Genomic DNA, 26,782 nt, shown 5'->3' with positions numbered 1-26,782 from the left:
ATTTTAATGTTTTTTTTTTTTTTCTTAATGCAAAGTTTAGGAATAGAACTACGACTCAAAAAAATACAAAAATGTGATACATTAGTAGTAGTAGTATTAGTAGTAGTAGCTGTTATAGGGACCTTGGCAGCAAAAATGGTCACCCAATGTGTTGAATGATTATTTGTGTTTAAGTCTTTAGGATCTAGTTAGGGCGTCTAAACCAAAGGAAAAAAAAAACCTCACACAGTGGGTTAACTAACATTGATAGGAAGCGGACAAGAGACAAGAGACCAACGCCCCGAGATGCAGCTCCCCTCTCACGTGATCCTTTCTCGCGCGCGTTTGCACGCACACACCGAAATATAAATTGCCAAAATGATCTAATTCAATGTCAAGGATGCACAGTAACCCAGTAGTTACAGAAAATACTATTTTCTTTGATACTTTGATCTTTATTATTTATGAGGATCTCACAGCTATATTTGACACTTTCTCTGTTTCCTCTGTTCCGCCTATGACTGAATCTCAAATAATTTCCTTTCCAACACGTAGTACACTACATAGTGTAAAGTAGCCATTATATCGTACCCGGTGCAGTGCACTTGTAGAAGTAGTATGGACGCTATTTGAGACTCAGCCTTCTCTTCAGACTGGCTTTATGTCTGGCCGGCAGCACCGTGAACGCACATGCGCAGTCGCCATATTCCTGAATTCTCCTCCCCTTTTGGTCTCGTCACAGGCGGCTAGCACTAGCACGGCTACATTACAAGGCGATAGCTGTGGAAGAGGATAGCAACTGGTCTAAACTAAAGGCTGGATTAAAACAAGTCTTGCGGCACCGTCGATTTACGCGAATACAATCTGTCGACCTGCCATCGTCGAGGAGTTTGTACGTGTTAAAGCTTCACATAGCGTTCTATTCAAAATGCGACTTCCAGTCTGTTAGCTGTGACTGATAGAACCCAGTGTCGATGCATGCAGTTGTAGCCAACGCTGTCTAATATAAAGAGCGACGTGGAAGTCTTATTGTCAGTCTTGTTTCGGCAGAAAAGCAGACGAGGCATGCTAAATTGACTCGCTTTGAACGCGCGTATCCGATAAACAGCCAGCCAGACCGCTGTTGGCTACGCTGTGAGCTAGCATTACTCAACGACGACTGTTTTGAACTTAGCCAGCCTAGCTAGCGAATTAGCGCGCGACCTGGCCGTGGACATTGTTCAAACACCCGGAGCAAAAGTGGAATTACAGAATCCTGGCTGTTGTTCGTGAAAGCGGACCTTCGTTGTATGTGGAAACTACTTGGGCGAGTGAAACTCTTGCTAACAAACGGCCTGTCGACACGGCAGTTCTTCTAGTCTGTATTTACAACTCTGCCGGAGACCACCCGTAGAAATGCATCATCCTGAGTTGTCAGATCCAGCGAACGCTCGAAAAATGGCGCAGGCGGCGACTTGTCCCAGACGTGCTTCTTCTAACATTGCCGGTGGCTCATCCTCTGCGTTGGCTCCTTCATCGGGGGGTGCCAGTCATGGTAGCAACCTGATTCCGTCAGACGACTGTAAGCCATCAGCGTTGCTCCAGCCCTTGCCCACAGCCGCGTCTTCACTTGGGACCCAGCACCCTCCTCCCCACAGCCTCAACATCCTCTCACAGTCCTCGCTTTTGCCCCCAGGTGTGCCCCCATCAGGTGCACAGATCAAAAAGAAAAGTGGTTTTCAGATCACCAGCGTGACCCCAGCACAGATCTCGGTTAGCACAAATAACAGCATTACAGAAGACACAGAGAGTTGTGATGACTTGGATGAGTCCCACACAGAGGACCTGTCCTCTTCTGAGATATTGGATGTGTCCTTGTCCCGTGCCAATGATGCAGCCGGACCCGAGCGCAGCTCTTCAGAAGATACTCTAAATAACCTTCACGATGCAGAAACCCCTGGAGCCGTGTCCCCAAACCAACCGCCGTTACTCCCCCAAACTCATGGCACTATGGTTAATGGTGCTGTTCACCATCACCATCCTCACACCCAACACCAGCTTCACTCTGCTACTTCTGGAAATATTCATTGTGCTTCATCAGCCTCAGGTGGGACACAAGCTGGGATCCCACTTGGTAATGTTGTCATGTCTAATGTCACACCAAACCCTGGAGCTTTACCAATCATAGACCAGAAAATGCCTTCAAATGTGGGAGGAATAGGGGATAATTCCACTGTTGGCACAGTCAGTGTTGGTCAGCCCTTGATTGCTGCTGCCCCAGGAATGTCTACTGGAATGGCTTCTGCAGCATCAGGTACTACTGCTAGTGTTAAGCCCTTAGCAAGTAATGCTAATAATTTAAACTCCACTGTGCCTGGTTTGGGTGGCATAAGTACAAACAGTAGTGGTGTAGCTCTTTCTAGTGGCTTAAATAATACTAATAACCAAAATGTTAGTTTAATGCGTCAACAGAGCAGCAGCGCAAGTAGTGCTGTCGCCACTGGCACTACCGCTTCTGCCGTTATCGGGTCATCAAGTGCCAGCCATGTGGGAATAACTGACACAATTCAACCTTCTTCTGCTGCACCTGCCTCAAGCACTCAGCCCCAGCAGACCCCAATGCCTGCTCCTCATACCACCAGCTCACGTTTTCGAGTAGTTAAGTTGGACTCTACTTCAGAGCCATTCAAGAAAGGTAGATGGACATGCACAGAGTATTATGACAAAGAGGGTCCAGGTTCTGGGTCCTCTGAAAACGCGCCTAGCACCCGAACAGTGGAGAGCATCCGCCAGTTTGCACCTGACAGCTCAGAGAGAGAGGTTGTTGGTGTCAGCTCTGTAAGCAGCTCAGTCAGCACTCTAAGTCACTATTCTGAAGGTGTTCCCAGTGTGGATGTTGGGGGCTCTTCAATGTTACAGCAGAGCTTTCCACCACCTGCTCACATGCCTGCTAATATCACCAAGCCTCAGATGCATCCAATCAAGAAGGCCAACACTGCCACCCCAGTGCCAGGTAGCAATCATCAACAGGCTCCAGTCAACATGGGAGGCTTGCAGGCAACGACTGGCCATCCGTCTCCAGCTGTACCCCCACAGCAGCTGACATATGCTCAAACAGCACAGCTGACTCCAGTTCAGAATGTGCCAGGAGTCAGTCAGCAGCAGATAGCTTACTCACCTGCTCCACAGCCAGCTACAGCAGCCCAGGTAGCCCCTGTGCATGTCACTTCGCTAAGCCAAGGAGGTACCCGGCCATCTGATTTTGCCCAGTCTCCACAGTTAATCCAGGTTGCAGCTTCAGGATCAACACAAACCCTGCCCCATCTGTCAACCACTATGACTCTGACCATTACTGGTAATGGGCAGTTGATGCCCACTTCTCAGCCACCTGTGGGCAATCTACCTGCTTCTGTGGCCCATTCAGCTACTCAAGGTATCCTGCAACCCCAGCAGGCACCACAGATGGTCCAAGCTCCAATTGGTGGTGTCATGCCACAGTTAGTACAGTCTACAGGTCCTGGAGTTGTACAACAGCCTCCAAAAGGGCCTCAGCTGCCAACACAACTCTCTGTGGAGCAACAGACTCCTCTCAGCAGCCAAGGCATAGGAGCCCAGTTTATCCCTGTTACTTCAAGTCTGCCCACATCTAATGTGCCTCTCTGTATCAAGAGTGATCCTCAGGCCAGCTTATTCCAGAATGGCTCTAAGGATGGTGGGGCTCAGCCTGCAGTCAGTGCCCTTTATGCCACCCTACCACCGCTGGTTGCAACACAGCTGGAAGATGCTCAACGCCTTCTAATACAGCGGCAGTCCCTGCTCACACTTCCAAAACTAGCAACTGGTGATTTTGCCTCACAAAGTGGCACCTCTTCAGCTCCTGAGGAGAGTGGTGGAGTCAGTGCCTTAACTGCCTCAGCCAGTCTGCTGAAGAACTTGCCTGTAGATGGAGAAGATGATGGGTAAGTGTTAAGTTTGTGCTAGATAGTAGACTGATATCGTAATGCCTAGATGCAAAATCTACTGCACAGTAATAATTACTACTTTTCTAATTATTTTATTTTAAAGATTGTTCTCTTTGTTGCACTATTAAATATTGGCATGTTTTTAGTAATATTTAAATTATTAAGAAGAAAAAGAGAAGCACAGTCTACATCAATTTATTGCTAGTAACTGTCCAAGTGTTAACTGGTGCCGGCCTTTAGTTTTGCTCTCACAATTATAAGCTGTAACAGCTCGAAGGGTTGCAGTGATTAGTGTTGTTCTGGTGTGAAGTTTTTGATTGTATAATGGATTGAGCCATCATCATTAATTTAAAGAGACTGTTTAAAAAAAAAAAAAGTTTATTATTATTACTTTACAACTTATTGCGTTAATCAATAAATACAGGTGTGTGTGTGCGTGTGTGTGCGTGCGTGCGTGCGCGTGCGTGCGTGCGCGTGCGTGCGCGTGCGTGCGTGCGCGTGCGTGCGCGTGTTTGTATATCTAGTAAACATTATTCAAAGTAAATTATCTATATGCTATAGTTTAGCTCATTGTAAAACAACCTAGGAAAGCAATCAACTTTTATTCCTAACATAACATAAAATTACTGCTGATTACTTTATTTACTTAATTATCTTAATGATTCAGAATCCCCTTTGACTCCCTACTTATAGGGTGCTAGTGGAATTTAGCACTTTATGATTCATCTGTGTTTAAAGAGAGATGTGCAGCAGCATTTTAGTCCAGCTTTACCCCCTCTTCATTTGTATACCTTTCTCACACAGATCGGGTTAACGTTCACGTTAATTCTGGCTTCTTCTATCAAAGCCATTATTCTTGATATTTTCTGCTAGGTTTGATTGTCTAACTTATATTTACTGTTTCATAAAGTTGCACTGTGTTCAGAATTTTACAGTCCAGCAGTCTGGACAGTCTTAAGAATACCTGCGAGGACAGTATTTAAGCATTACCATAATATAGTTAATGGCTTGCAGGCTAAATAATAAAATGGCTTCCCACTCTTTTATTTTTTTATTTTTTGATGTAATTAAATTGAATGTATTGTAAACTTTGATATGGTGATGTTTGATTGGCACGATTTTGCAATTAGGAATGGATACTCATTTAAACAAAACGTGAGAGGAAGTTTCTGTCATACTTTTAGGTGTGACTGTTTGGCTTATAAGGAAGTGAATAATTGCCTACCCGAAGCATCATGTTGCTGACTAAGGTGCTGTGGAAGTGACACAGGGTTGAAGCAACAAGATTAATCAGCAAGCACAGAGAGTAATGCCTGTTGCTTTAGATCCAAAGGATAATTTGACATAGCCACAGATTGTTTCAGCACGTTGTCCAAACAAGCTGTTCTTATTATCCCCCAGCTGTTTTACAATTGAACTATCTTATCTAAATCTTATCACCTGTATCAGGACTAGCTCATCTCTTGAAGAATCTTAGTTGAAGAGCCAAATGTGTACTTGTACCTTTTTACATATTTATACTGACTTTAATTTACAGCATTGCTGCATTTTAGGTATAAACATTTTGCCTCTTTTTTTATATATTATTATTATTATTATTATTATTATTATTATTATCATCATCCCAAACTATAATTCTAAAGTGATGCTGCATTTACAAGGTTTTGTAATTTTCCTGGGTCTTGATGTCAACTGGTAGACTTATTAGGAAGATAATTATTTCATGTTTGCTTTTTTAACATAATCTTGCCTTGGCAGTAATTCAAGCTGTGTACGAGAGACTCAATGAATCGCTTATTGTGTGGAGATCAAGTAGATGATCTCTCCAATTAATGGACCTTGTGGAATGGCAGAGGACAGGAAATGCTTTCATTCTGCCAGTTTAGGCCAGAACAGATAAGGTACATGACTTATGCTGTGGTAAAGCTGGGTCTCACTTTCAACAGGCTGTTCTCTTAAAGTGACCGTGTTGTGTGTTTCTCTCACTCCTATGATGCTGCATTATCTGAATGTTCCAAATTGAAATTTACCATAGAAAGAGCTGCTGTCTAGTGTATTGCATATCCATAATGTTTACTTGGGGGGGTAGGTAAAAGTAGCCCAGCTGTTTCTCATGTTTGTCACTGGATTCAGACTATCCTTAAAAAAAAATGAAAAACTCTTTGTAGGTTGAAGTATCATAAAAAGGGAAAGGTCTGTAAGACCTGCAGATTTCATAGAGACTTTATAAGGATATGTTGTTTCTCCTATTAGATACTGATTTTGATCAAACAAGCTTTATTCACTAGCTACTATTACAAGCAAATAAGGCCTAGTTACGTGAATACATTTGTGATGTTTATGGTAATGGGTGTGTGTGTGTGTGTGTGTGTGTGTGTGTGTGTGTGTGTGTGTGTGTGTGTGTGTGTGTGTGTGTGTGTGTGTGTGTGTGTGTGTGTGTGTGTGTGTGTGAGATTTGTCATATTGTGTGCCAATCTTTAGTTATATAAGCTAGAAATAGTGCTAAGGCTAATTTCACTTCTGGATCTGAAAACATGCATTGACATCATGTGAAGATGCTCACATGCATACCTTTCAACATACTTGCACTTTACATGCATCCTAGAGTAAAATATGTGCATTTTAAATTGTACATTCTAAGCTGAAACATTTTGTGGAATAACATTTTGCATTAATTAAGCATTTAGTTTGCACTATTGAGTAACATATTTTGATTAAGTTTATACAGGCAAATAAAAATGTCTTTTCATTTTGTTCATTTAACTGAATAAAATTGTGAAGTCAGTATTATGAATCCAATCGAATTTTGAGCTGATCATTAAACACCTATTACACCATTTCAACACTTAGTGGTTGGCTAGTTTGTTTCTAAATTACTTTCTTTTTTGTAGAAGCGTGGACATGTTTTAGTGCATCTTGGCCATGTCATTTGCATGTTTAAAGAGCTACTGTGTAGCACAGTAGCAATTCTAATATTATTTTAAAGCCCTGTGCCCGCATTAGAGATAAACCACTGGGTTTGGTTCAGGCTAAAAATTGCTTAGTCAGATATTACAGGAAATAAATACTTTGTTTAGATTCTATAACATTCCTTCCAGAGTTCTATATGCCTGAATAACACTCAGTCCTTTCGGCTTTAGCACAGTGATATGTGAAGTGTCACGTGATGATAACATTAGATGATGAGCAAAGTTGCTATGACGACGTGTAGTTGGTTTTTTAGCAAAGTCTAAGGAAGTGTTAATAATATTTTTATTATGATTGTTGTTAATTAGAATTTGTCAAAATGTAGCTGTGTTTGCATGTTGTGTGATTAAAAAAACTAAAGGATGATTATAGATTGACGTGCCAGCTTCTTGATGGTTTATGGTTTGCTTTCAGGAATCCTTTACAGTTAGATACTTAGTGCTGTGCCTAGTATGTACCCAAAAAAAGGCAGAAGGGTATTTGAGATCAGCAACACAAACACATCACTATGCAGATCTTTTTCATCTGGTTTATTTAGCCAACCTCTCTAAAATTTAGTCCAAACAGAGACATGGCTAGTAGATCAAATGAACCTGCTCGATCTCTGTAGAGCTGACTGAGGTTCATCTTAATTCACTTATTGGCATTGATTTGCTTAGCATGATGCAGCACATATTTAATTATCTTATGTAATATTTATTGCGCATCTGATTTGGCAATTAGCTGCACGTATCGGCAAATGAGGAAAATGGCCATTGTCTCCTTTAATAAAATGAGTCAGTAATAGGACTACAGTTCAATTTGTTGAAACAGCAGTCTAACAAGCCTCTACTGTTTTATATTGAATCCAATTGTTTATACTTTGTGTTATCTCTCTATGAAAAGAGATCATATCAAGCCTCCATGAGGAATGTAGAACCTACCAATTATTGTGCTCTAATTTGTTTTTGTTTCCTTTTTTTTTTTTTTTTTGTGCTAATGCAGTGGTTGTACTGTGTTGTACTGCGTTGTAATTGAAAGCCTCAAAACAAAGAATACTGTTTTTATATCAGGACTGTGCTGGAGAAAGAAAAAGCCACTGTTAGGAATTATCTTTTAAAGGGCAGAGTAAATCTGTGTTCATCAGGAGTCATGGATGCTCTATAAGCAGAAACTGCTTTGCTAGATACTGAGACTTGGAATCAGAACATGCTGTTTAACTTGGTAATATGTGAATAATCGTATCGAGAAATGAAAATTCACTTTACTGTAAAATAGTGATGGAAAAGCCCCTAATAACAAAACATAAGAAAGGCACTGTTTAATAAAGCAACCTGTTAAAGTTCACACAATGAACAAGCTCAGTTTAATTAAAGGCATACCTTAATGTGCTTAGACAATTACTAGTATATTATTATAGTGGTGTTGCTTAAAGGTAAATGCATTCCTCTACACATAATGGCAGTTTTCCAATCAGAATCTCACCTTGAGCTCTCGCTACAGTTGTGTATGTGACGTGACGCATATGATTAGTTTATCTTTCGTCTTGCTCAACACTGATGCAAATTGCTGAAGTTCCACCTCAGAATGTCTTGTGTTGGACACTTATTTTAGATGTGTGTGTGTGTCTGAATTTCCCTGCATTAATATGGGTAGTGCCTTTTTTAAAATGTATGGTAAGCAGTGGTCTATTAAAACTATTTGACTAGAGCAGTAGGGCTACTGGAAGATGCTGAACTGTATATTGTTTCTGTGTAGCTGTACTGTGCAATCGCATTTTCACAATCATCTATTCATCCATCCATCCATCCATCCATCCAGAGTTGTGTTTAAACTGAAGTATTTAGTGGTAATCTTTGTTTATGCCTTGATTCTAGGTGTCTGCATTTATGTTAACAGGCTGTAAAACTGTTGGCTGAAGCTTTGGTGCATTTCATTCTTGGCCTTCCTTGGGCTGGTCTGCATGTGAGTCAGCAGAATTGGAATGTTGTATTACTGTAGGTTTAGATAGAGCAGGAAATCTCTGACTGAGGTGTACAACCTTGAGCATGTACCCATGTGTTGCTCATGCTCTGTTGCCCCACAATGAGATTTCCCCTCCTTGTCCATCAGCTGTGTGAAATGAGGTCAGAGAGAATACAATGGTAGCTGCTGCACAAACTGATGACTCCACCCCAGCAAGTTTATATGTAGTTTAATAATTTAAGTTTGTTAATTTTATTTCTCAAAACTGTACCATTGTTTTATATTTATGTGAATCTTTCAAGGATACACCACTTGTAATTGCACCCAGTATTGCATTCCAGTCTTGTATATGAAGATTTTTGTTGGCTAAATGCTAGATCATGCTTTCTCTGTTACTAGCATTAATAATTGTCTGACTATATGATGTCTACAGTTGTTTTTTGTTTTGGACTGCTTTTAAAACCATCTAAACCTAATTGTTTAAAAAAATAAATATTTTCTTAAGATTGACAACTGAACCTATAGACTTACTTACAATAGATACATTGGACTAGCATAAGTGAAAAACCAAAAAAGGGTTTGGTTTGCCACCAGCTAATACAGAGTTTATATGATTGTAGTTGTGCATCACCATGTCTAAAATAAACCCATGTGCGAGACTAAATAGTAGTTGGTTCCTGTGTTGAGTTTACAGCATGCCACTGTGTGAACTATTAGCACAGGGTCATTGTTTCAGTCGAACTGGCTGCCGGCCATGTCAATGCCCTCCATCCCTGCCCCACATGCTAGTCAGCCCAATCCTTTATACCAGTCTGCCCGCTTGTCTGAGCCACCCCCAAGCTGCTATAGCGACCAGCAGGCTAAAACCCCGTGGCACATCAATCCCCAGCCAACGTGTTTCTTGCCCTGATTCTCAGGATAAGAGCTAAGCGATTTAATATGGTATTTCTTAGTCGCGTGCTCTTTGTTTTTTTTAGTTATTTATGCCTTGAGCTCAAGTTGATTGGCATTTTAAAATGGAAAAGCTTTATATAATGTAGCAAGCTTCAGCATTATACCCACTGCATCATTGACCTAGCATTGCTATAGCATTACATGTAATCATTAAGCTTTCTAATGCAAAGCGAAGGACCAAACCTGCGAACAGTTGATGGTATAGTAAAACAAAACATCTAGTAAATGTGCAAAAACCTAAAGAAGAATAAGGTGATGGTGCTGGAGTGGTATAGGATAATTTTAATACAGACGCAGGACACAAAAGACAAGCCATAATTACAATTAATAAATAATACTGCATTAAAACAGCGTTACAGCAAATACAGTTATGTAAAATAAGTGCAAAAACATACTGAGCCCACAAATAGAGTTATGCTGTATTCATGTTAATTGAGAACTGTAAATTCAGTTGAATTTTATTGCACACTCTGTTTACATCTGTGCTCTGAAGCATCGATTTTTATTTGTCCTCTCTGACAGTGCCGGAGGTGACAGGCAGTGATGTAGCAGCACTGGCTGTCTTTCTGTATGGGTCAGTAGCTGATGGCTAGTGTTCCCAAATGAACTTGTTTCATTATTGCTCTGCCTTGGGTGCTCTGACTTTGCTGTTTGAGAGCGAGGCTTGTGTCCTTATTCAGAAATAGAGGCAAATGATTAGTGTGCGTTGGCTTTTTTTTATTTATAAGTTGATTGATCAAAGGTGACTTTAAAGTATCACTCAAAAAACGCACAATCAGTTGATGGTTGAATTGCTGACAGGAGCTTCCCTTATTCTCAGTTAGGGGCTTCTAAAGCATGAATTTAATGGAGGCTCCTGCCTGAGCTTGTTGCAGTGTACTGTGCCTGAAGCTCCTTCATCAAGCTAGGTTTTGCTCTGTAAATCCTAGTTATGTCCCTGTAGGCAGTTTTTACACACACACTCTCTCTCTCTCTCTCTCTCTCTCTCTCTCTCTCTCTCTCTCTCTCTCTCTCTCTCTCTCTCTCTCTCTCTCTCTCTCTCTCTCTCTCTCTCTCTCTCTCTCTCTCTCTCTCTCTCTCTCTCTCTCTCTCTCTCTCTCTCTCTCTCTCTCTCTCTCTCTCTCTCTCTCTCTCTCTCTCTCTCTCTCTCCAGAAGAATCAACACAGTTCATAATTCTAATATTGAATTTGTGCTGGAAATTCTTCAGTATCATTACAGAGTATATTGGCAGTAGATGATATGTTGTGTTTATCGTTGACAGATGTCATTGGTGTGCAGTTTCCGCTGGCACATCTCCAGAGGTTGTAGGAAATTATAGTAATTATACTTTGTGTGCGTGTGGTGACCTGGGTAAATCTTTTACATTTAAACTTGGTCCACTGTCTGTACAGTGTGTGAACACTTCTCTGTTTTGATAATTTAATGGTGTTTTAGAACATTTTTTTATCTGATTGTGCATATGCCCATTTCACTATGGTATGTGTAAATAAAACATGGATTAAATATTGCGAAAGCACACTTGACTAGCAACGTTTTTGGCACCATTGGGCAGACCAACATCATTTACTGCTGTATTTGTTAAGTTGGGCCACACATGATCTTTTCAGGGAGAAGGCCAGGGCAAGTTTAGAAAGTAGAATGAATAAGAACAATTACAGTTGAAGTACAATAGCTTTAAGTTAAGTTGCCAGTGTACAATTGGCAGAAAGGTTTTTTGGCTGTTTTCCAGGAAGCCTAGTGATATCAACAGGTTTTTCTGGTATGTCTCACATGTTGGTGAAATTGGGATCATAGCAAGTTGGGTTTATAAATTTTACTTGCATGTTATTGGATTTTAAAATTACTTTCATCTTCAGTGAGCAGGCTTTAACCATTTCAGGCCACACACACACACACAAACGCACACAAACAATAGAGTGGGTTGCTGCGTATGTTAGTATGGTGCAGCAAGCATAGATCCAGTGACATTCATGCAGTATTGATGGAGAACTTTCCTCTCTGCTCTCTCTGGACATTCGTTCACCCACCCAGGGGTGTAGGTAATATGAGAGACATAGAGAGCCAAACAGACATGTACCCACTGCTGGTGTCTGTCTCACACTGTCCTCACTTCATTCATGTGTGACTGTCCACAGTACTCACTCTCACTTGTAGTACTGTTAAAACAATATCAGTAGTTATGCAGGATTTTCAAATGAGCTCATTTTTTTTAATTCATTATTGAAACTTATTGCTGACACATTCCAGGGGGAGGTTGCTATTACAATAAGAACATTTTTATAAATATTGAAAATCTTTGGAGATAATTGTGATGAGCTCAAATGGATATCGTTCTGCTTTTGCTGTAGTTATTCTGATGAATCTACTAGAAAATAGCGTTGTGACACCGGAATTGCTCAATGGATTCTTGTCTGGCACATTGGATAGTTTTCATATGACAAATGTCAAATGACTCATCCTATTCTGTACTGAAATGATAAAACACACTTTAGCAAAGTGCTCCAGGCAAGGTGCATGATTATTCTTATCGTAGCAACTAAGCAGGCAAATGTGATGCAGGTGATGAAGGATTGTTAGATTTAGCTCAGGCTTGTGACTCATCTGGTTTTTAGTTGTAAAAGCTGAATTAAGCTGTAGTTATACAACAATTTATTTGTTTGCCAGTAACTGACAATTAGATGCTTATTATAGTTTAACAAATGAAAGAACTTAGCTGTCGAATTTGTGGAAAACTTTTAGAAAAACTGTCTACCCCTACACTGAGCAATGTAAACCAGTGTGATTGAAAGCAGCAAAAGACAAAACGTGGCTGCCTGGTTCCCCCTACTGTTGGCTTTTTTTCTTTTTGCCAGTTAGTTTTATTTACTTTAAATAGCCTGAAATCTTTTATTTTTGACTGTTGGACAAACAGTCCAGCAGCTGATGTGTAGAAATTTCTGCAAACAGAATGTATTATAAATTGAGAATTTTTATATTGTTGCATTAAAATTTTAGTCTAAGGATATTTCTTTTTTCACATTTCACGACATTTTACTTGTGTGCAAACTGTATGATTAATGCGTCTAAAGAAAAGCTTTTTATTTTTTTACCATAATCTGTGAAGAGAATGCCCACTAGTGGCGCATGCTGTGTAGTTGATATTTGATGACACGCTCTCTTCAAAGGCATGGGGTGGAGGAGGGAGTATCAGTATACAGCAGATACTTGATGTGCAAAACGGCATTCGAGGAGTATATTCTTTTAAAGTTTAGAAAGCATTGGATGATACAGATGCCAATCTCATTAGATTCAGTCATGTAACACAACTACTACAATGTGTAGGGTGTCGTTGTATCTAAAGAGTGCAGTTAAGAAATAAACAGGATTATAGTTTAAATAGCAGCTAAAACCATTAAAATCACCAGAGGTCTCCAATGACTCTGATATAAAGGTAAGGTTGTGAAAATAGTCATTATTTTGGGAAACGTTATCTGGAAAGATTCCTTAATTCGCTCTAAATTATGCATGATCACACAAACAAATGGCATTTTGGGTGGTTTGATCATGGCAATGTTCTTGCACATGCTTTGATGGAATATGCTTAAAATAATGTTTTGGCAGTGTGAGCACTCCTGAAAGCACTAAATATAGTCATTAGTGACTAAATATAGTCATTTGTTTTACATAAGTAATTTAAACAGAATGGACATACACTTTATAGAGGCAGTGAATAATAGTGACACAGAGAAGTAATAATACTGGTTAAGTGGTAAGGATTAAATCTCATCATTGTGTTTAGGGTGAAGTTTGCCGCTATTGATAACTGAACCATCAGATAACTGCAAAGTGCTTTGGTATTGCATTGGGTTCATAATAATTCATCTGCACATGTTTTGAAGATATTACAAACACCAGATCTCATGAGAAATGGTTGCTTTTAGCTTTTAACACATTACTCCATCTCCATTCTTTTTTGAGATTTGAACACCCCCAAGTGCAGATGTGCATTGCAAAACTAGGTAGCTCAGAGTAAACAGAAATGAAACTAACCATGCACGGATGTCAAAAAACCTCAGGGAAACTTGGATTACTTTTCTGTGCTGCTGCAGTATTTTTCAGTAAATAATAAGAAAACAGCATAGCAGCTTTGGTTAAATATTCATTTTCATCTTTCATTTTGTTTATATTATACTTCTTAGCTGTTGCACCCATTGCTGTTAGACGTCCATTAAAAGTATTTTAGTTTGGCAGAAAATGGTTTTAAAATTCTTGTCCATGTTAATTGCATGTTTTCTTTGGCCTGAGTAGTGCTGGACTTATTCATTTTCAAATGCTAGTCTTTTGAAAACCTTTAGGTTTATAGTGCATTACTTCAGTTTTGGTTTATTTATGAAACTGTATTTGCTTTATTTATTTAGTAAAAGTTTATTAGAGAATGTGATTAGTGCTTTATAGACCTATAAAGACTATTCATATTTAATCAAAATTACACTTTAACGATGTTGTGCAAGTTTACTTTGAATATTTTCAATATAAAAAAAAAAAAAACATTTTTAAGTATTTTCTTTAGCTTCCTGATACTGTAATGCTTTTCCAGGCTTTGCAATGCCTGAAATGTACACTAGGGAGCAAACTTGCACCATCAGAGATTCCTGCTTCCCCACACTTCTTTTATGCAAGCTTTGCCTTTGTTTGTTTGTGTGGGTGGGCATTGAATGTCAAATGAGGGCTTTTGTGGCAACTGTCTCACGATTAACCATTTCTCTGTTTCTGTCTACTTCCTAAAACAAATGTTGTCAGTTAGGCTCATTTCAAGGTGTTGGTTATCATTAGTTAGTTTTTATTTCTGATAATATTCATACAGAGTTTCTCTATAATTGGTTGCGAGTACATTAAATTGAGCATTAGAACAGGTCATATATTGGCTTTGATCTAGCCACACAATGTGTTTTTTGTTCACTTTTTATCTCCCCTTTTGCTTCTCTTTAAGCCTTGTTGACGTCTGACATTGTGGTGAGATACCAAGTTAAGAGCTGTGAGGTTTAAATCAGTAGATGCTGCCTGTGAAAATGCTGATGAAGTAGCAGTGGCATGAATGTGCAAAAAGTAATCTGAAAGTCACCACAGTGGCATTCTCACTATTTCACTTACAAACGTCATAAGCAGTCCTATTTCTATTAAGCTGTTCATTAGCCCTTAACACTGGGAATGTTCTGCTTGGTACTATGCAGATTAATGTTAGTTGTAAGGCCATTTCACTATGGGTGCTTTAGAGCTTTTCTCCTCGGAGTTTCACTGCCTACAGTGTCGATGTTTTTGAGAGGGGAAAAGCCCTTATGAGTTGCTTCCATCGTGCATTTCGGATTCTTTTTTTTTTTTTTTTTTTTTTTTTTTTTTTTAAACGTTATTTCAGTTTTCACTGTATGATCATTAACACAGTTCAGGATTGTTTTACATGTGTGATGTAGTGAAAGGTTTTCTCTTCCCAAAGTGCAACAACGGTGGCAGCATTTGTTAGTTTAATTGTAAATTTATGTGTAAATTTTCTCAGTCAGTTAAAACTGGTAAAGGCTCTAGCAAAAAGCCTGATCTGGGAACAGTGAGTTGGGAATAGACACTGGATAGAGCAGCAATCCAGAAAAGTGCACCATTCACATTTAGTCCAACCAATCCACAGATACGGGAAGAAATACGTAAAATGCCACACAGATAGTAGACTGAATTTAGGATTTAACCAGAATGGAGCTGCTGTTCCATTAGTTGTCTATTTTTTTTTTTTTTATTGTCATTTAGCTTCTTCTCTCTCGTTTCCAAATTGACCACGTTTTCTTGATTTGTTTTGGTCAAGGTTTTTTTCCTTATAATGCATGTCTATTTGTTTTGCTACGGCCATTACTTGAGCTTATGTTTCTATATGCTTTGGGATATCTAAAATGATCATAGAGAACCAAGCATCAGCTTTGCATCTGATGTAATCCTACACTAATTAGAGATACTTGACAATTTGTATTTTGTTGTTAATTTGGGTGAAGAGAGAGTGATTTACAGGGTTTTTAGTAATCCGAACAAAATCTATTGATTTGCTTACTTAATTGTAGCCAAATAATTATCCTTTTGCCCTATTTTCTCTGACTTTGGATGGATGAAAGGGTTTCTTATACTTGTAAAACAAGTCTCTCATATTACCATGCATATCCACACTTAAACATTGTGCAGTAATTTAGACACACAATCAGCAAAGATGGTGTACAGTCAACCCCCTGATAATTTGCTGTTCAGAACTTGCCACTCGGAAAATTTGCGGGTTCTTATTTGGAACCTAACTAACAGCAAGTTGCCGATTATCTTAAAATGTGCTGGAATCCTCAGCGGGACCGAATGTTTAGGAACTTTAAGAATATTTGTAACTGTTTTTAATAATAAATTCCAAAAAAAATTTTCAAACACATGATTGTATTTAAGTGACACTGTCTATATGAATTCACTAGGGTTCCATAGGGGCTGCGGGGGTGCGTCCAAAATCCGCGGCTCTTCAGAACTCACGGGGGATCTAAAACCGTAACCCCCGTGAGTTCCGGGGGACCACTGTATTTACAAAAACACATTTCATATGGAGTTAAAGACTCTAACATTCTCATATAAACCAGGGAAATTTGTTCTTAATGTGAAGGTATTCACTTAAACTGGTTTATGGTTTTCTGGACAGATTAACTCTACAGACTGACAACACTATCCTTTTATACCCACCTTTTAATTATGTGAAAGTGGCTTGTATTTAACAATGGTTCTTGTCATATTGGTGTGGTTCTGACTTTTGGCCTTTTCCAGTCTGTGACTTACTCAGGCTTTTCTCAGTCATGCATACCCACTGCTCTCTCAACAGCACACCTCTGTTCTCTTGCCAGGCGTGCGGAAGGCGGCAATGTGCCCGCTCGCTCAGAGCTCACAACCTGTTCCTGCCTTAACAAAAAGAACAAAAAGCAGAGTGGCTAATGAGGGAAGTGTTTAATCAAGCTCTGTGCTCTGCACTTGGAGAAATGCAAACTCCATCCAAAAATGAATACATTTTAATTTAGCTTTAGTTTTACAGGTTGTGCTTGAGGTTTCTTTTTATTTTATTCAGTGGCTGTTCATAAAGTGTTCAGCAGAGCCATAAGCTCTTTAAAAATTTTAGGAGCTCTCCATTAACTACGAGGAACAGAATTTTATGTATCAAGGGAGTCATGTTCAGACTGATTCTCTTATGCTCCCTTAAATTACATTTATTTGCCTTTTGAATCAAATGTTTTATTGATTTGGGAGTTAAACTGAGTGGGATTTCTCAATCTGTAGGTCTGGATTTCATTCTTTATCCTATATTCCACCCAATAGGATGCAACATTTGTGCTGGGATCATTTATGCTCTATGTATTTAAGGACTTGCAGTCGGACTACATTTTTTCTGGCAGTTCTGGCATGCAGATTGAGACGCTGCAGGTGTGCTTTCATGTACAAGCCAGCACAAGACTAAAATGCCCTTGCAATGCACAGATACTTTCAACAGAGGGATTGTTGCTCCCAAGCAAACTGGATCCTGCCGGTTGTTGTCTGTGAATGTTCCTCTTGGAATTAGGGCAAACCAATAGGGACAATCTGACGTGACAGATGGAGAAAGAGAAAAAGGGTGGGGAAATTAGCTCCGTGAATGTAGGAAAAAGGCAGCTCACCCTATAGTAGTAATAAGGTTCCAGAAAGAGTCAAAAAAAAAAAATATTATATTATGCGAAACAAATTGAGCTGCTGGATGTAGTTTTAGGTGTAGGCATGGTAGTGACTGATAATTGAAGCAATGTAATTGTCTTCTGCATCTTATTTCTTTCATCGGGATGAATGAAATCAAGAGATGATACAATTCTCAGTCATTAGTGGTGACCTTGTGTTCTTAGTGGTCATGTCCAGTCTAAAGCAGATGAGCCATATGTGTTTTGTGGCTTGAAAACTGTTCTCTTTGGTTATGACTGTAAGGTTTATGTGATGACACTAGGAAAAGAGAAAAATCTCCACACATGCCTGGCTTTCGATTAAGTGATATTTTTTTCCTGTTGGGAGCTTTTGGTCAGCTGCTGCATTCATCCAAAACAATAAATATAGCAGTGAAAGCACATTTTAGAAATAACAAGGCATGAGATGGAGGATGCTGATTGCAGAGCAATATTTCACAATTCCTTTTTAGTAAAAGCTTGAAGTGTGATCTATTGTGGGGCTTGCCTGTAATGTCTGGAATTTGAGTTATATTGGGTGTTTTAATTGGCTGTAATGTGTGTTGTTTTGATGATCATAAAAAGGTTGTGAAATAGCAGTACACCAACTAAAAAGCTATACATTTCATGTTTTTGTGTCATGTCATGCTCTTGACAGTTTTGCCATCATATGGTTGACATGATCACGTTAAGGCCTCATTTGGAAATAATGTTCATGCTTGACTGACCATCTGTATCAAGAACATCATGTAGAGTACAAACAACCCCCATCATTGCATCCCCACCATTGTGTCATTTCATTAGTTAACTAGAGCTTATCTTTACTCCAATCCTTGCTGGTCCACTTCATTGGAGCTATTTCACAGTTCTTTCATGTGTTTGAGACTTGACTTAAGAACAACACACACTAATAAAGTTAAAGACTCCATCATACTGTATGCACAAATTGTACATTCCAAACAGTTATAACAGTCAGTTAATGTACAGATTGCAGTGGCTTCAGCAATAGGGATAAAATGCATGTGTGTATGGATTTGGCTTCCACAATGGTGGCAATCAGCACATGCCTAATATATAATAAATGTTTTATTATATATTATATGTAGGTGACTGTTTGTCCACAAATTATCCCATGACAATGAAAAAGAAAAAAACATATAGATACTCAAATGTGCTTCAACAAGAACATGAGTTGTTGAGTAGGAGCTGATATCATGGATTGGGTTGAGGATGAAAGGTAATAATCCATATGTTTACCAGGATTCATTGAAACCCACTACACTCATCTGATTACACTTTAATCATTGGTTAAATGTATTTCTACATTGAAGCGGTTCACTTTGCTCCTCTTTTTGCTAAAACTTGCTGTGGCTGGCCAGTCTTTTCTGCGTGTGCTGCACTGTGAGTGTGGGAGCTGGAGAACACAGGATGAAGCTCTGTTGTGTAACCTGCTGCTGTCAGCCCAAATGGCATAATGACGTACACTGTCATGCTGGGCGGCAATGTGGCATTTATTCGAATGTGTAACACACAAGCATGTGCTGATAATCATTTATTTGATAAATCACTCGATATTCAGCATTCATGATATTGGAAAGGACACTTCTTAATACTATTTTTCCAGCCTGGAGAAGGAACATCTGCCTGGATAAACAGCATGTATGGGCTTCTGAGATTACGTTTGTGCTGTACCACTCAGAAGGCCAGGCAGTGTTATATCAAATCTATTTTATTTTAGCCAGTTTTAAACGGAGTTGTGCATGCATCCTTGTATATTTTTTGGGGGGGAGAATCCCTGCAATTTTGTTTGTCAACTCATTTAATAATAATTTTTTACTAAAATAACAGGATGCTATGTAACTAAAAGCTTTATTACTACTTGGTTTCTTTTTACTTGTGTTGGTTATACAAAAATGTTATATTTAATAATACAGCAGAACCTAAATGAACCAAATGTTTTTGTTATTGAGAAAGCAGATGTGAATGTGATACCTGCCGTGTCCTTTTGTAATGTTCTTTTTTTTTTTTCTGACGATATTTTTATTTATATATATATATATATATATATATATATATATATATATATATATATATATATATATATAAAATTTTATTATAATATATTTTTTATATTATATTTATTTTTTAAATTTCTATTTAATTTTACAGTAGTGTAGTGGCTCAACAGTTGAGGCTCTGGGAAAGAATTTCACTGAATCTCACTGTGTTGTGAGAAGTAAAATGCCCTTTTCTTCTTTTTTTTTTTTTTCCTTTAAAGCACAAGTTCTTTAGAATCCATATTTTTATAGAGAAATTAAATATGAATAAATAATTAAACAAGCATGTACATCAACCTGACTGACATTAGAATCTAATATTGTTTTTGAGCCTGTAGCAGAGTTGATGTGTTCATTCTGGTGTATTTGATTGCATAGAGACTCATCTAAACACAGCTGCATTTCCCTAACATCCAAAGCACCCGCTTGGTGGGGGTTTAATTTTTTTGGACAGGTACAGTCCCTCTTATTGTAAGGCTCTTCTCTATTATTTTAGTCCAAGCAGCCTAAGCCTATGAGACATGCACATGCTTTATCAGTTGTAGTCACTTTAAGCCATTGCTAGTCTACATTGCTGATGAAAAGTGACAAGATAAGTCCAGGCTGAAGTGCAGGGGCCCATCTCTCCACAAAGCTGTAGTTGGAGAGGAGAAATGCATGTTGCATTGGCAGAGAAAGAGGAGGAGGAGAGAGTGGGTTGGGCTATGAGAGTTTTTCTGTGCTTGCTGATGTGGTGTGGGCAGCAGCCTCCAGTGCATCAGTTTGTAACAACGCTGATCACTGGGAAGGTCCTAATCTCTGCTGATGGTTTATGTAACAGTAAGTCACATGACGTGACATCGCTGCTTGTCCCGCTCTTGTGCTCTATCAATTGCTCACAACTCTATTAGACATACAAAAGGCAGTGCAGTGGAAACAACTGAAAAGAGGCACATGCAGCCCTTGGATTTTTAGAATTTTTGTGGCAGGTACACAGTGTAACATACTGCTTGCTGTCCTAATGTGTATGTGTTTGAGATTTGTGGACTATAGTGGATTACATTTTGTTATTGAAGGATTGTTGATTGACGACTCAATGAGAGAAACGGATCTCCAGGTGCAGGGCCGGGAGAGAATGGCCGTAAAGCTATTGTTCTGGGAGTTGGAAAAGCATCTAAAGAGGTAAAGCTCACAACTGGAAAGAGCAAATGCCTTGTATAACACTGTTCTCAAGCCTCTATTTATAGTTGTGTGCTGCAATGTGTCTCTTTCTATTTAGTTTTGAAAAGTGCCTATAGACATTTTTCCTGAATGGAACTGCTATTTAAAAATGTGCCACTAGTTAGTGTAGTAATAAACACAGGGCAGTATTATAATTAATATGGTTATATTCTGAAACGTATGTGTTGTAATGTAATTTTCTACAATTTAATTCATTCAAAATGATGGTCAGTATTGCTTGGAGGAAGATTGTGTCATGATCTTTTTTTGGTGTGTTGTGGTATGTCCAAAGTGCTTAGGTAACTTAAAGTCACAGCATAGGGATGAATGAGCAGTGGTTTGTTGTAAGTCGCTTAAATGACATTAGTCTAAAGGACTCAGGAGGTCAGACCACAGACAAATGACGTACATTTGAGCACTGTAATTGCTTAAAGCCTCTTACAGTCAAAGACCCCAGGAAAATGTTCTTGTTCACTTGTGTTACTTGTAAATGTGCTTTTCTTTTCTGCCATTTGGTGCGCATGAGTATTTCATATTTGTAGCAGCTTCCATGCATGTTGGAATAGAAGCCTAGAAGTAGTCTTCATTACCATCTAGGGGTCAAACAAGCTGAGACCTTTAGTAGTAGTAGTATACATTCCCTTCCCAGAATGCATTCATGGTACACAGAAAGCATGCCTGTAAATAGCACTTTTCTTAGTCACTTCTGCTAATATATTGTTTTTACCGTACCAATTCAGGTTAGTTTAAAATTTATATATATATATATATATGTGTATATAATTTTTTTTTTTTTTTTTTTTTTTTTTTTTTAAATGATTATATAAAATAAACAGTACCAAGTTTGATTTTGTTTATAAGTTGGATAAAGTTAAGAACTGCACAGGAGCTGAGGGGTGGTATTAGAAAGTAATCGTTGATCAGGGTCACCTAAAACGTCACTTGATACTGGAGGGAAAGCAAATTCATTTCATCCTGTGCTTAGATTCTTCATGGATAGTTTAACTATAAATAATTATTGTAATAAAACCTGTAAAACCATACCTTAAGATAAGATCATATTTAGAACAAAGATTTTAATCTGCTAACACTGTTTTGTGTACTGTGCTTGTGTGTAAGGTGATAATTATATTCTGGTCAGCATTGTGTACGTCATTTAGATTGTCATGTGACATTGTATAAACACTCGGTAACAACCAGTCAGCTTTTTCCAAATGAGGATTTAATAAAGTTCATCTTACTTTATCACATGACTATAATTTGATTTTTGTGTGTCATTCTGGTCAAAGCGTTTAATTTTTCATGAGCTAAAATGCCTGTTGGTGTTGCACTGCCAGGCTCTTTACATGGTGTTGCTAATGAAAGGCAATTATTTGTGTCCAGGGCTGGCTAGAATATTATACATTATATACCTGTGCTATTGTAGGTCCCCTGGTGGTCTAGTGGTTAAGATGCAGCGCTCCAACAGCTGCGACCCGGGTTCGATTCCCGGTCAGGGAACCATCCCCAGCCACTCTTAGTGCCGGTCCCAAGCCCGGATAAATTGGGGAGGGTTGCGTTAGGAAGGGCATCCAGCGTAAAACGTGCCAAATCAAACGTGCGGAGGATCCGCTGTGGCGACCCCTAACGGGAGAAGCCGAAAAGAAAGTTATATACCTGTGCTATTGTAGGTCTGAATTACTGCTCAGCTTGCACAAACTATAACCGTACACTGGCCTTCTGCTAATAACTTAACCTTGCGTTTTTCTTTTTTTTTTTTATCCTTTAAACAAGAGCATTTTTCACAAAGCATATGCAAAAACATTGGCATTTTAAGTAAATAGTGAATGTCTCATGGATTTTATAAACAATATATTATAAATACAACCTGTTAGATATCACGGTTCTTTTTTTTTTTTTACTAACGAGTATCAGCATGTAAGGGAATTGTATGATCGCACATTAAATTTCAGTGTGGCTTTTGGCAGTATTGTGTGTTGGTTAGGAAAGTGATTGTTATTTTTAGGTGAAAATGTGGTTAGAGATTACAATTATGTCCAGCATAAAATAGAGATTAGAGATTACAATTATGTCCAGCATAAAATATTTTAATTTGTCGCCCCGTTTACAAAATGCATTGTTCTGGTGTAAGAGGAACTTCCTTATTAGGAGCCAGCGTTTTGAATAGATTTTGCGTGAGGGCGCTATTGAGTCTCCGGTGGAGGCGTTTCCCGTATAAATTAGTCAAATTAGGTTCCTTCTCCACCAATAGGCTGCAGCGCTGCGCTGTTTTTCTCGGATATATTATGCAAATAATACAGGCTGCAGATTTTCAGCACAGCGCAGATGAGCTGACCTTGGAGATCCTTTGTGCAGAGGAGGTGGATGTGCGCTCTGCTGATAAGCAGCCTTTCTTTCCGAAGGTCGACTTTTCTCGCCGACCGACTCCATGTAAACCGCGGCGAGGCTGTGTGACACTCGCGCATTGCTCCAGAGCCGCATTTTATAATTTTTTTTGTTCCCGCGTCGGTTTGTATGGAGAAAATAGCATGAATTCTCAATGCTATTCGGTGGCGATGGATCTTGGTGTATGCCAGCTAAGAAATTTTTCGATATCTTTTCTGTCATCACTGCTGGGAACCGACACTTCCTCTGTGAGACTCGACAATAGGTAAAAAGAAAAATCGTCTGTGTTTTAGAGCATGAGATCGTCTGCACTCGGTGGTATGTCTAGAAATGCCGTGTTTTCTCTTAATCAATCCGTGGACCTTCCTATAGCTCTTTCTTTTATCTTTACAACACTGAATCTTTGTGTATTTAATACCCTGTGGATGGTAATGTCGTTTTATTAAGGTTTAAAATGTGATTGGTTTATCGCACTCGATCCATTTCTCTTAGAGAAAGATGCTGCAGATACTGCTCTGAAAATCTGGACATTTTTGCTTCTCACTTCTAAAGTGGTGTCTTGTGTAACGAGAGATAACTGTTGAAACATGCTATATTTATATCATATAGTTTTGTGCATTAATGAATATTCAATTGTGATTGTGACAGTTCCCGTGTAATTTTTTTTTTCAATTTGTTTTCTCTTTTCACTCCGATTAATCGTAACTGTGTTGGTGTTTTTCAGTTCTTCGGGTGCCAGTGTTGTGGCCATAGACAACAAAATCGAACAAGCCATGGTAAGTGTGTGGGTTTCTTTTTTCTTGCTATATACATAATGCGGCCCTGCTGGCAGCAGAATAAGAGTGTATTTGTGTAGTAAAGCGAACAGTAGTGAGTGAGGATCGAGCTGATGACAGAGCTGCATCAGCATCTGTGTCTGTCCACTGAATTACATAATCACTGAACGGACACTGGTGCACAGCAGTTTGGTGCAAACGCTTTGGATCTGCAGTGTCGCTTCAGCTCTTTTAATACTTCACATTATTCTCTTATTATTTTTCTAGTAAGATTAATACAAATTTTTCTTTACGATTTCTCTTTTGTTACACATGCTGCAGCTATGCTGGGTTTTTTTTTTTTCCCTGCCTCAATTGTAGAATTGTTACAAGTGGATATTGCGGCTTCACCCCTTGTAATTATAATGCACATAACAAATAAGCAGTAGTATTTGACATTTAGGATACAATCTTTGGGGCAGATACACATTTTTTTCATTCAGTGCCGGAATATTCAGAAACCAGAAAAATACCCCTGCCTGTTTTCATGTTTTGAATGTGGAGTCATATTTCCTGCATGAAGCCGTAATCAGGAGAGCAGTCCTCGGCCTCACGCAAGCCTGTGCCTCGTTACTGTTGCTAGGCAAAGGCCGGAGCTTTTACAGGCAGTTATAAATATCTTGGTCTCTGATTGGCTGAGCTCAGTGTGGGACGACCATTTTGTTCTCTCTGTGACGCGGAGTGGAGCATAAGCCTGTAATGCTGAATGCAGGTATTCCCTAACTGAACATATGCCCATTGCTTTGCTTAGCATTGCATCAGTTTGGCTCAAATGCGCTGCTCCAGATGCATTTAAAATAATCAGTTTTGTCCACAATTTGTCTTCTGTATTTCAGTATATAAAAATTGGGGTTTCCAGTCAATGATATGCAAAGGAGTGATCATGACAAAAATGTCCTGCATAACTGAAAATCTTAACTAAATATATTATTACTGTAAATATTGGACTGTTAATTTTTGTTTGTACATGTTTTAGTTTCTTTGTCTTCTAATTCTCTGATTCTGTTGTGTTGAAAGTGTTTTATCCTTAAATTATATTTGATTCAGAATGCTGCAATGCTATATTCTCTGTCTTCAGGATCTAGTGAAGAGTCACTTGATGTATGCTGTTCGAGAGGAAGTGGAGGTGCTGAAAGAGCAAATCAAAGAACTAATAGAAAGAAACTCTCAGCTGGAGCAGGAAAACAACCTGCTGAAGAACTTAGCCAGTCCAGAGCAACTGGCCCAGTTTCAGGCCCAAGTCCAGAGTGGTTCTCCACCATCGTCCACACAGGGAGCACAGCAATCATCAATGCCGGTGCAGCAGCTGCCCGCACAGAACTCTGGACCCTCTGTGTAACTTTCAAGTTTCCTGTGAAGAGGAATAAGTGGTCAACTAAGCGAAGGCAGACTTCACTTACAAAAAACACATGCCTCTTGTACAAGAGTGCCATGTCAAAGTTTGCACATATTTAAAGTCTAAGAACCTGACAAGGCTACACTACATTGCTGTACACACTGCTGGCTGTCGGTTGCTGACATGTTGGATATTGCCAAACTTCATGGATTGTGACTGTTGGGAGAATAAATATTAAAAGTGGACACAACTCAAATCACTGTGCCTGTGTCTAAAGGATTTTAAGCGATGTCATTTTCCAGTGGTATCTCTTGGCTTTGTAATGGTGTTTCCATACCTCACTTACTTTTGTAGTGGAAATGCTGACCAGTCTTTTTTTAAGACTCCAAAAAGCAAGCACTTTAATGATGGTAAATGTGAAAATCCATTGTTGAACATCCAATCAGTGCACCATCAACATGTGCAAGGTATATGAGATGGTGTTACAATTATTTGCATTATGGTCATCATTATACCTGGGTGAATGAAGGGATTAAAGTTGGTTAGGAGAGCGGTGTTGATTTTCAGTATTTAACATTGAATTCCTTATTCGATCTGTTGCGACTTCAAAGCTGCTGTTTCAGTGCAGTGACTCACAAGAATCTGGGGGGGAATAATGTCCTGAGAGAATGAATAGAAGAATGAATGTGGGCTTCTGTATATCCTTGTATATTTAGTGTAAGTAATCTGTAAAATACCGATATTGTGAGAAACACTAAGAGACACTATTTAGGTTGTACAAACTATAGATTGGGTTGTTGGTTTGCCTGAGATATTTGACTTTTTTATGCTGTTATACAAGAATGAAGGTTTCAGTCTTAGGATATTTACAGGACAAAAGACAACAACTCAACTTCCTGGCTGTGTTAACACCTACTGTAAACCTTGTTCACTTGAAGTTATTTGAAGTATATTGCACCCATGTGATTTGTTTCTGTTTTTGACAGTGAAGTACGTTGGAGCTCAAACCTTCAACTTAGTTATTCTGAATATCTTTAATAACTAATATGCATTATTACTGCATTATATATAAGTTGTATGCTTATGTTGCGTGCATGTCTCTCAAAACCGGTGATAAGGTGTAAAATAGTTCAATTGCACTTCACAACTCCCAATAAAATGTTTAAGGAACCTTGATTGAGAAATTGTTATTTTAATTGTGTGTGTGTGTGTGTGTGTGTGTGTGTGTGTGTGTGTGAGAGAGAGAGAGAGAGAGAGAGAGAGAGAGAGAGAGAGAGAGAGAGAGAGAGAGAGAGAGAGAGAGAGAGAGAGAGAGAGAGAGAGAGAGAGAGAGAGAGAGAGAGAGAGAGAGAGAGGCTTAGGGTAGGTAAGGTGAACTATTGAGTCAGTATCTCTAATTTACTCCCGTCTTCCTAGTTTCTAGTATCTTTATCCCCTCTGCCCATTTGTTTAGGACAGGTGTCCTAAACAAGATAACATTGTTAT

At 38.9% G+C, this 26,782-nt stretch overlaps 1 protein-coding gene across 4 annotated transcripts; it reads left to right on the top strand.

Annotated features, from left to right (window-relative positions):
• The first annotated feature begins 667 nt into the window (after nucleotides 1-667).
• On the top strand, nucleotides 668-26,473 carry tsc22d1 (TSC22 domain family, member 1). 4 transcript variants are annotated; one of them, XM_083536514.1, is made up of 4 exons: nucleotides 20,455-20,529; nucleotides 20,617-20,722; nucleotides 23,871-23,922; nucleotides 25,040-26,473. In XM_083536514.1, the coding sequence occupies exons 2-4, from the start codon at nucleotides 20,637-20,639 to the stop codon at nucleotides 25,298-25,300; spliced, it is 399 nt and encodes a 132-aa protein (XP_083392640.1). In that variant the 5' UTR covers nucleotides 20,455-20,529; nucleotides 20,617-20,636; the 3' UTR covers nucleotides 25,301-26,473. The 4 variants fall into 4 exon arrangements, with proteins under 4 accessions (XP_083392637.1, XP_083392640.1, XP_083392639.1 ...); XM_083536511.1 differs by lacking the exons at nucleotides 20,455-20,529; nucleotides 20,617-20,722 and adding an exon at nucleotides 668-3,917; XM_083536513.1 differs by having other exon boundaries at nucleotides 20,466-20,722.
• The last annotated feature ends 309 nt before the right edge of the window (nucleotides 26,474-26,782 follow it).

The sequence above is a fragment of the Silurus aristotelis genome (genome assembly GCF_946808225.1).
Source record: "Silurus aristotelis genome assembly, chromosome: 3".
NCBI lineage: Eukaryota > Metazoa > Chordata > Actinopteri > Siluriformes > Siluridae > Silurus > Silurus aristotelis.
Note: the sequence above shows the minus strand (reverse complement) of the source record. Positions and strands in the feature narration are given on the sequence as shown.

Bases quoted from the DNA above. Each gene is read 5' to 3' on its own strand.
- tsc22d1 (XM_083536511.1), top strand. From the start codon at position 1,375: ATGCATCATCCTGAGTTGTCAGATCCAGCGAACGCTCGAAAAATGGCG. The intron at 3,918-23,870 runs GTAAGTGTTAAG...GGTGTTTTTCAG, and splicing joins GTAGATGGAGAAGATGATGG to TTCTTCGGGTGCCAGTGTTG. The intron at 23,923-25,039 runs GTAAGTGTGTGG...CTCTGTCTTCAG, and splicing joins ACAAAATCGAACAAGCCATG to GATCTAGTGAAGAGTCACTT.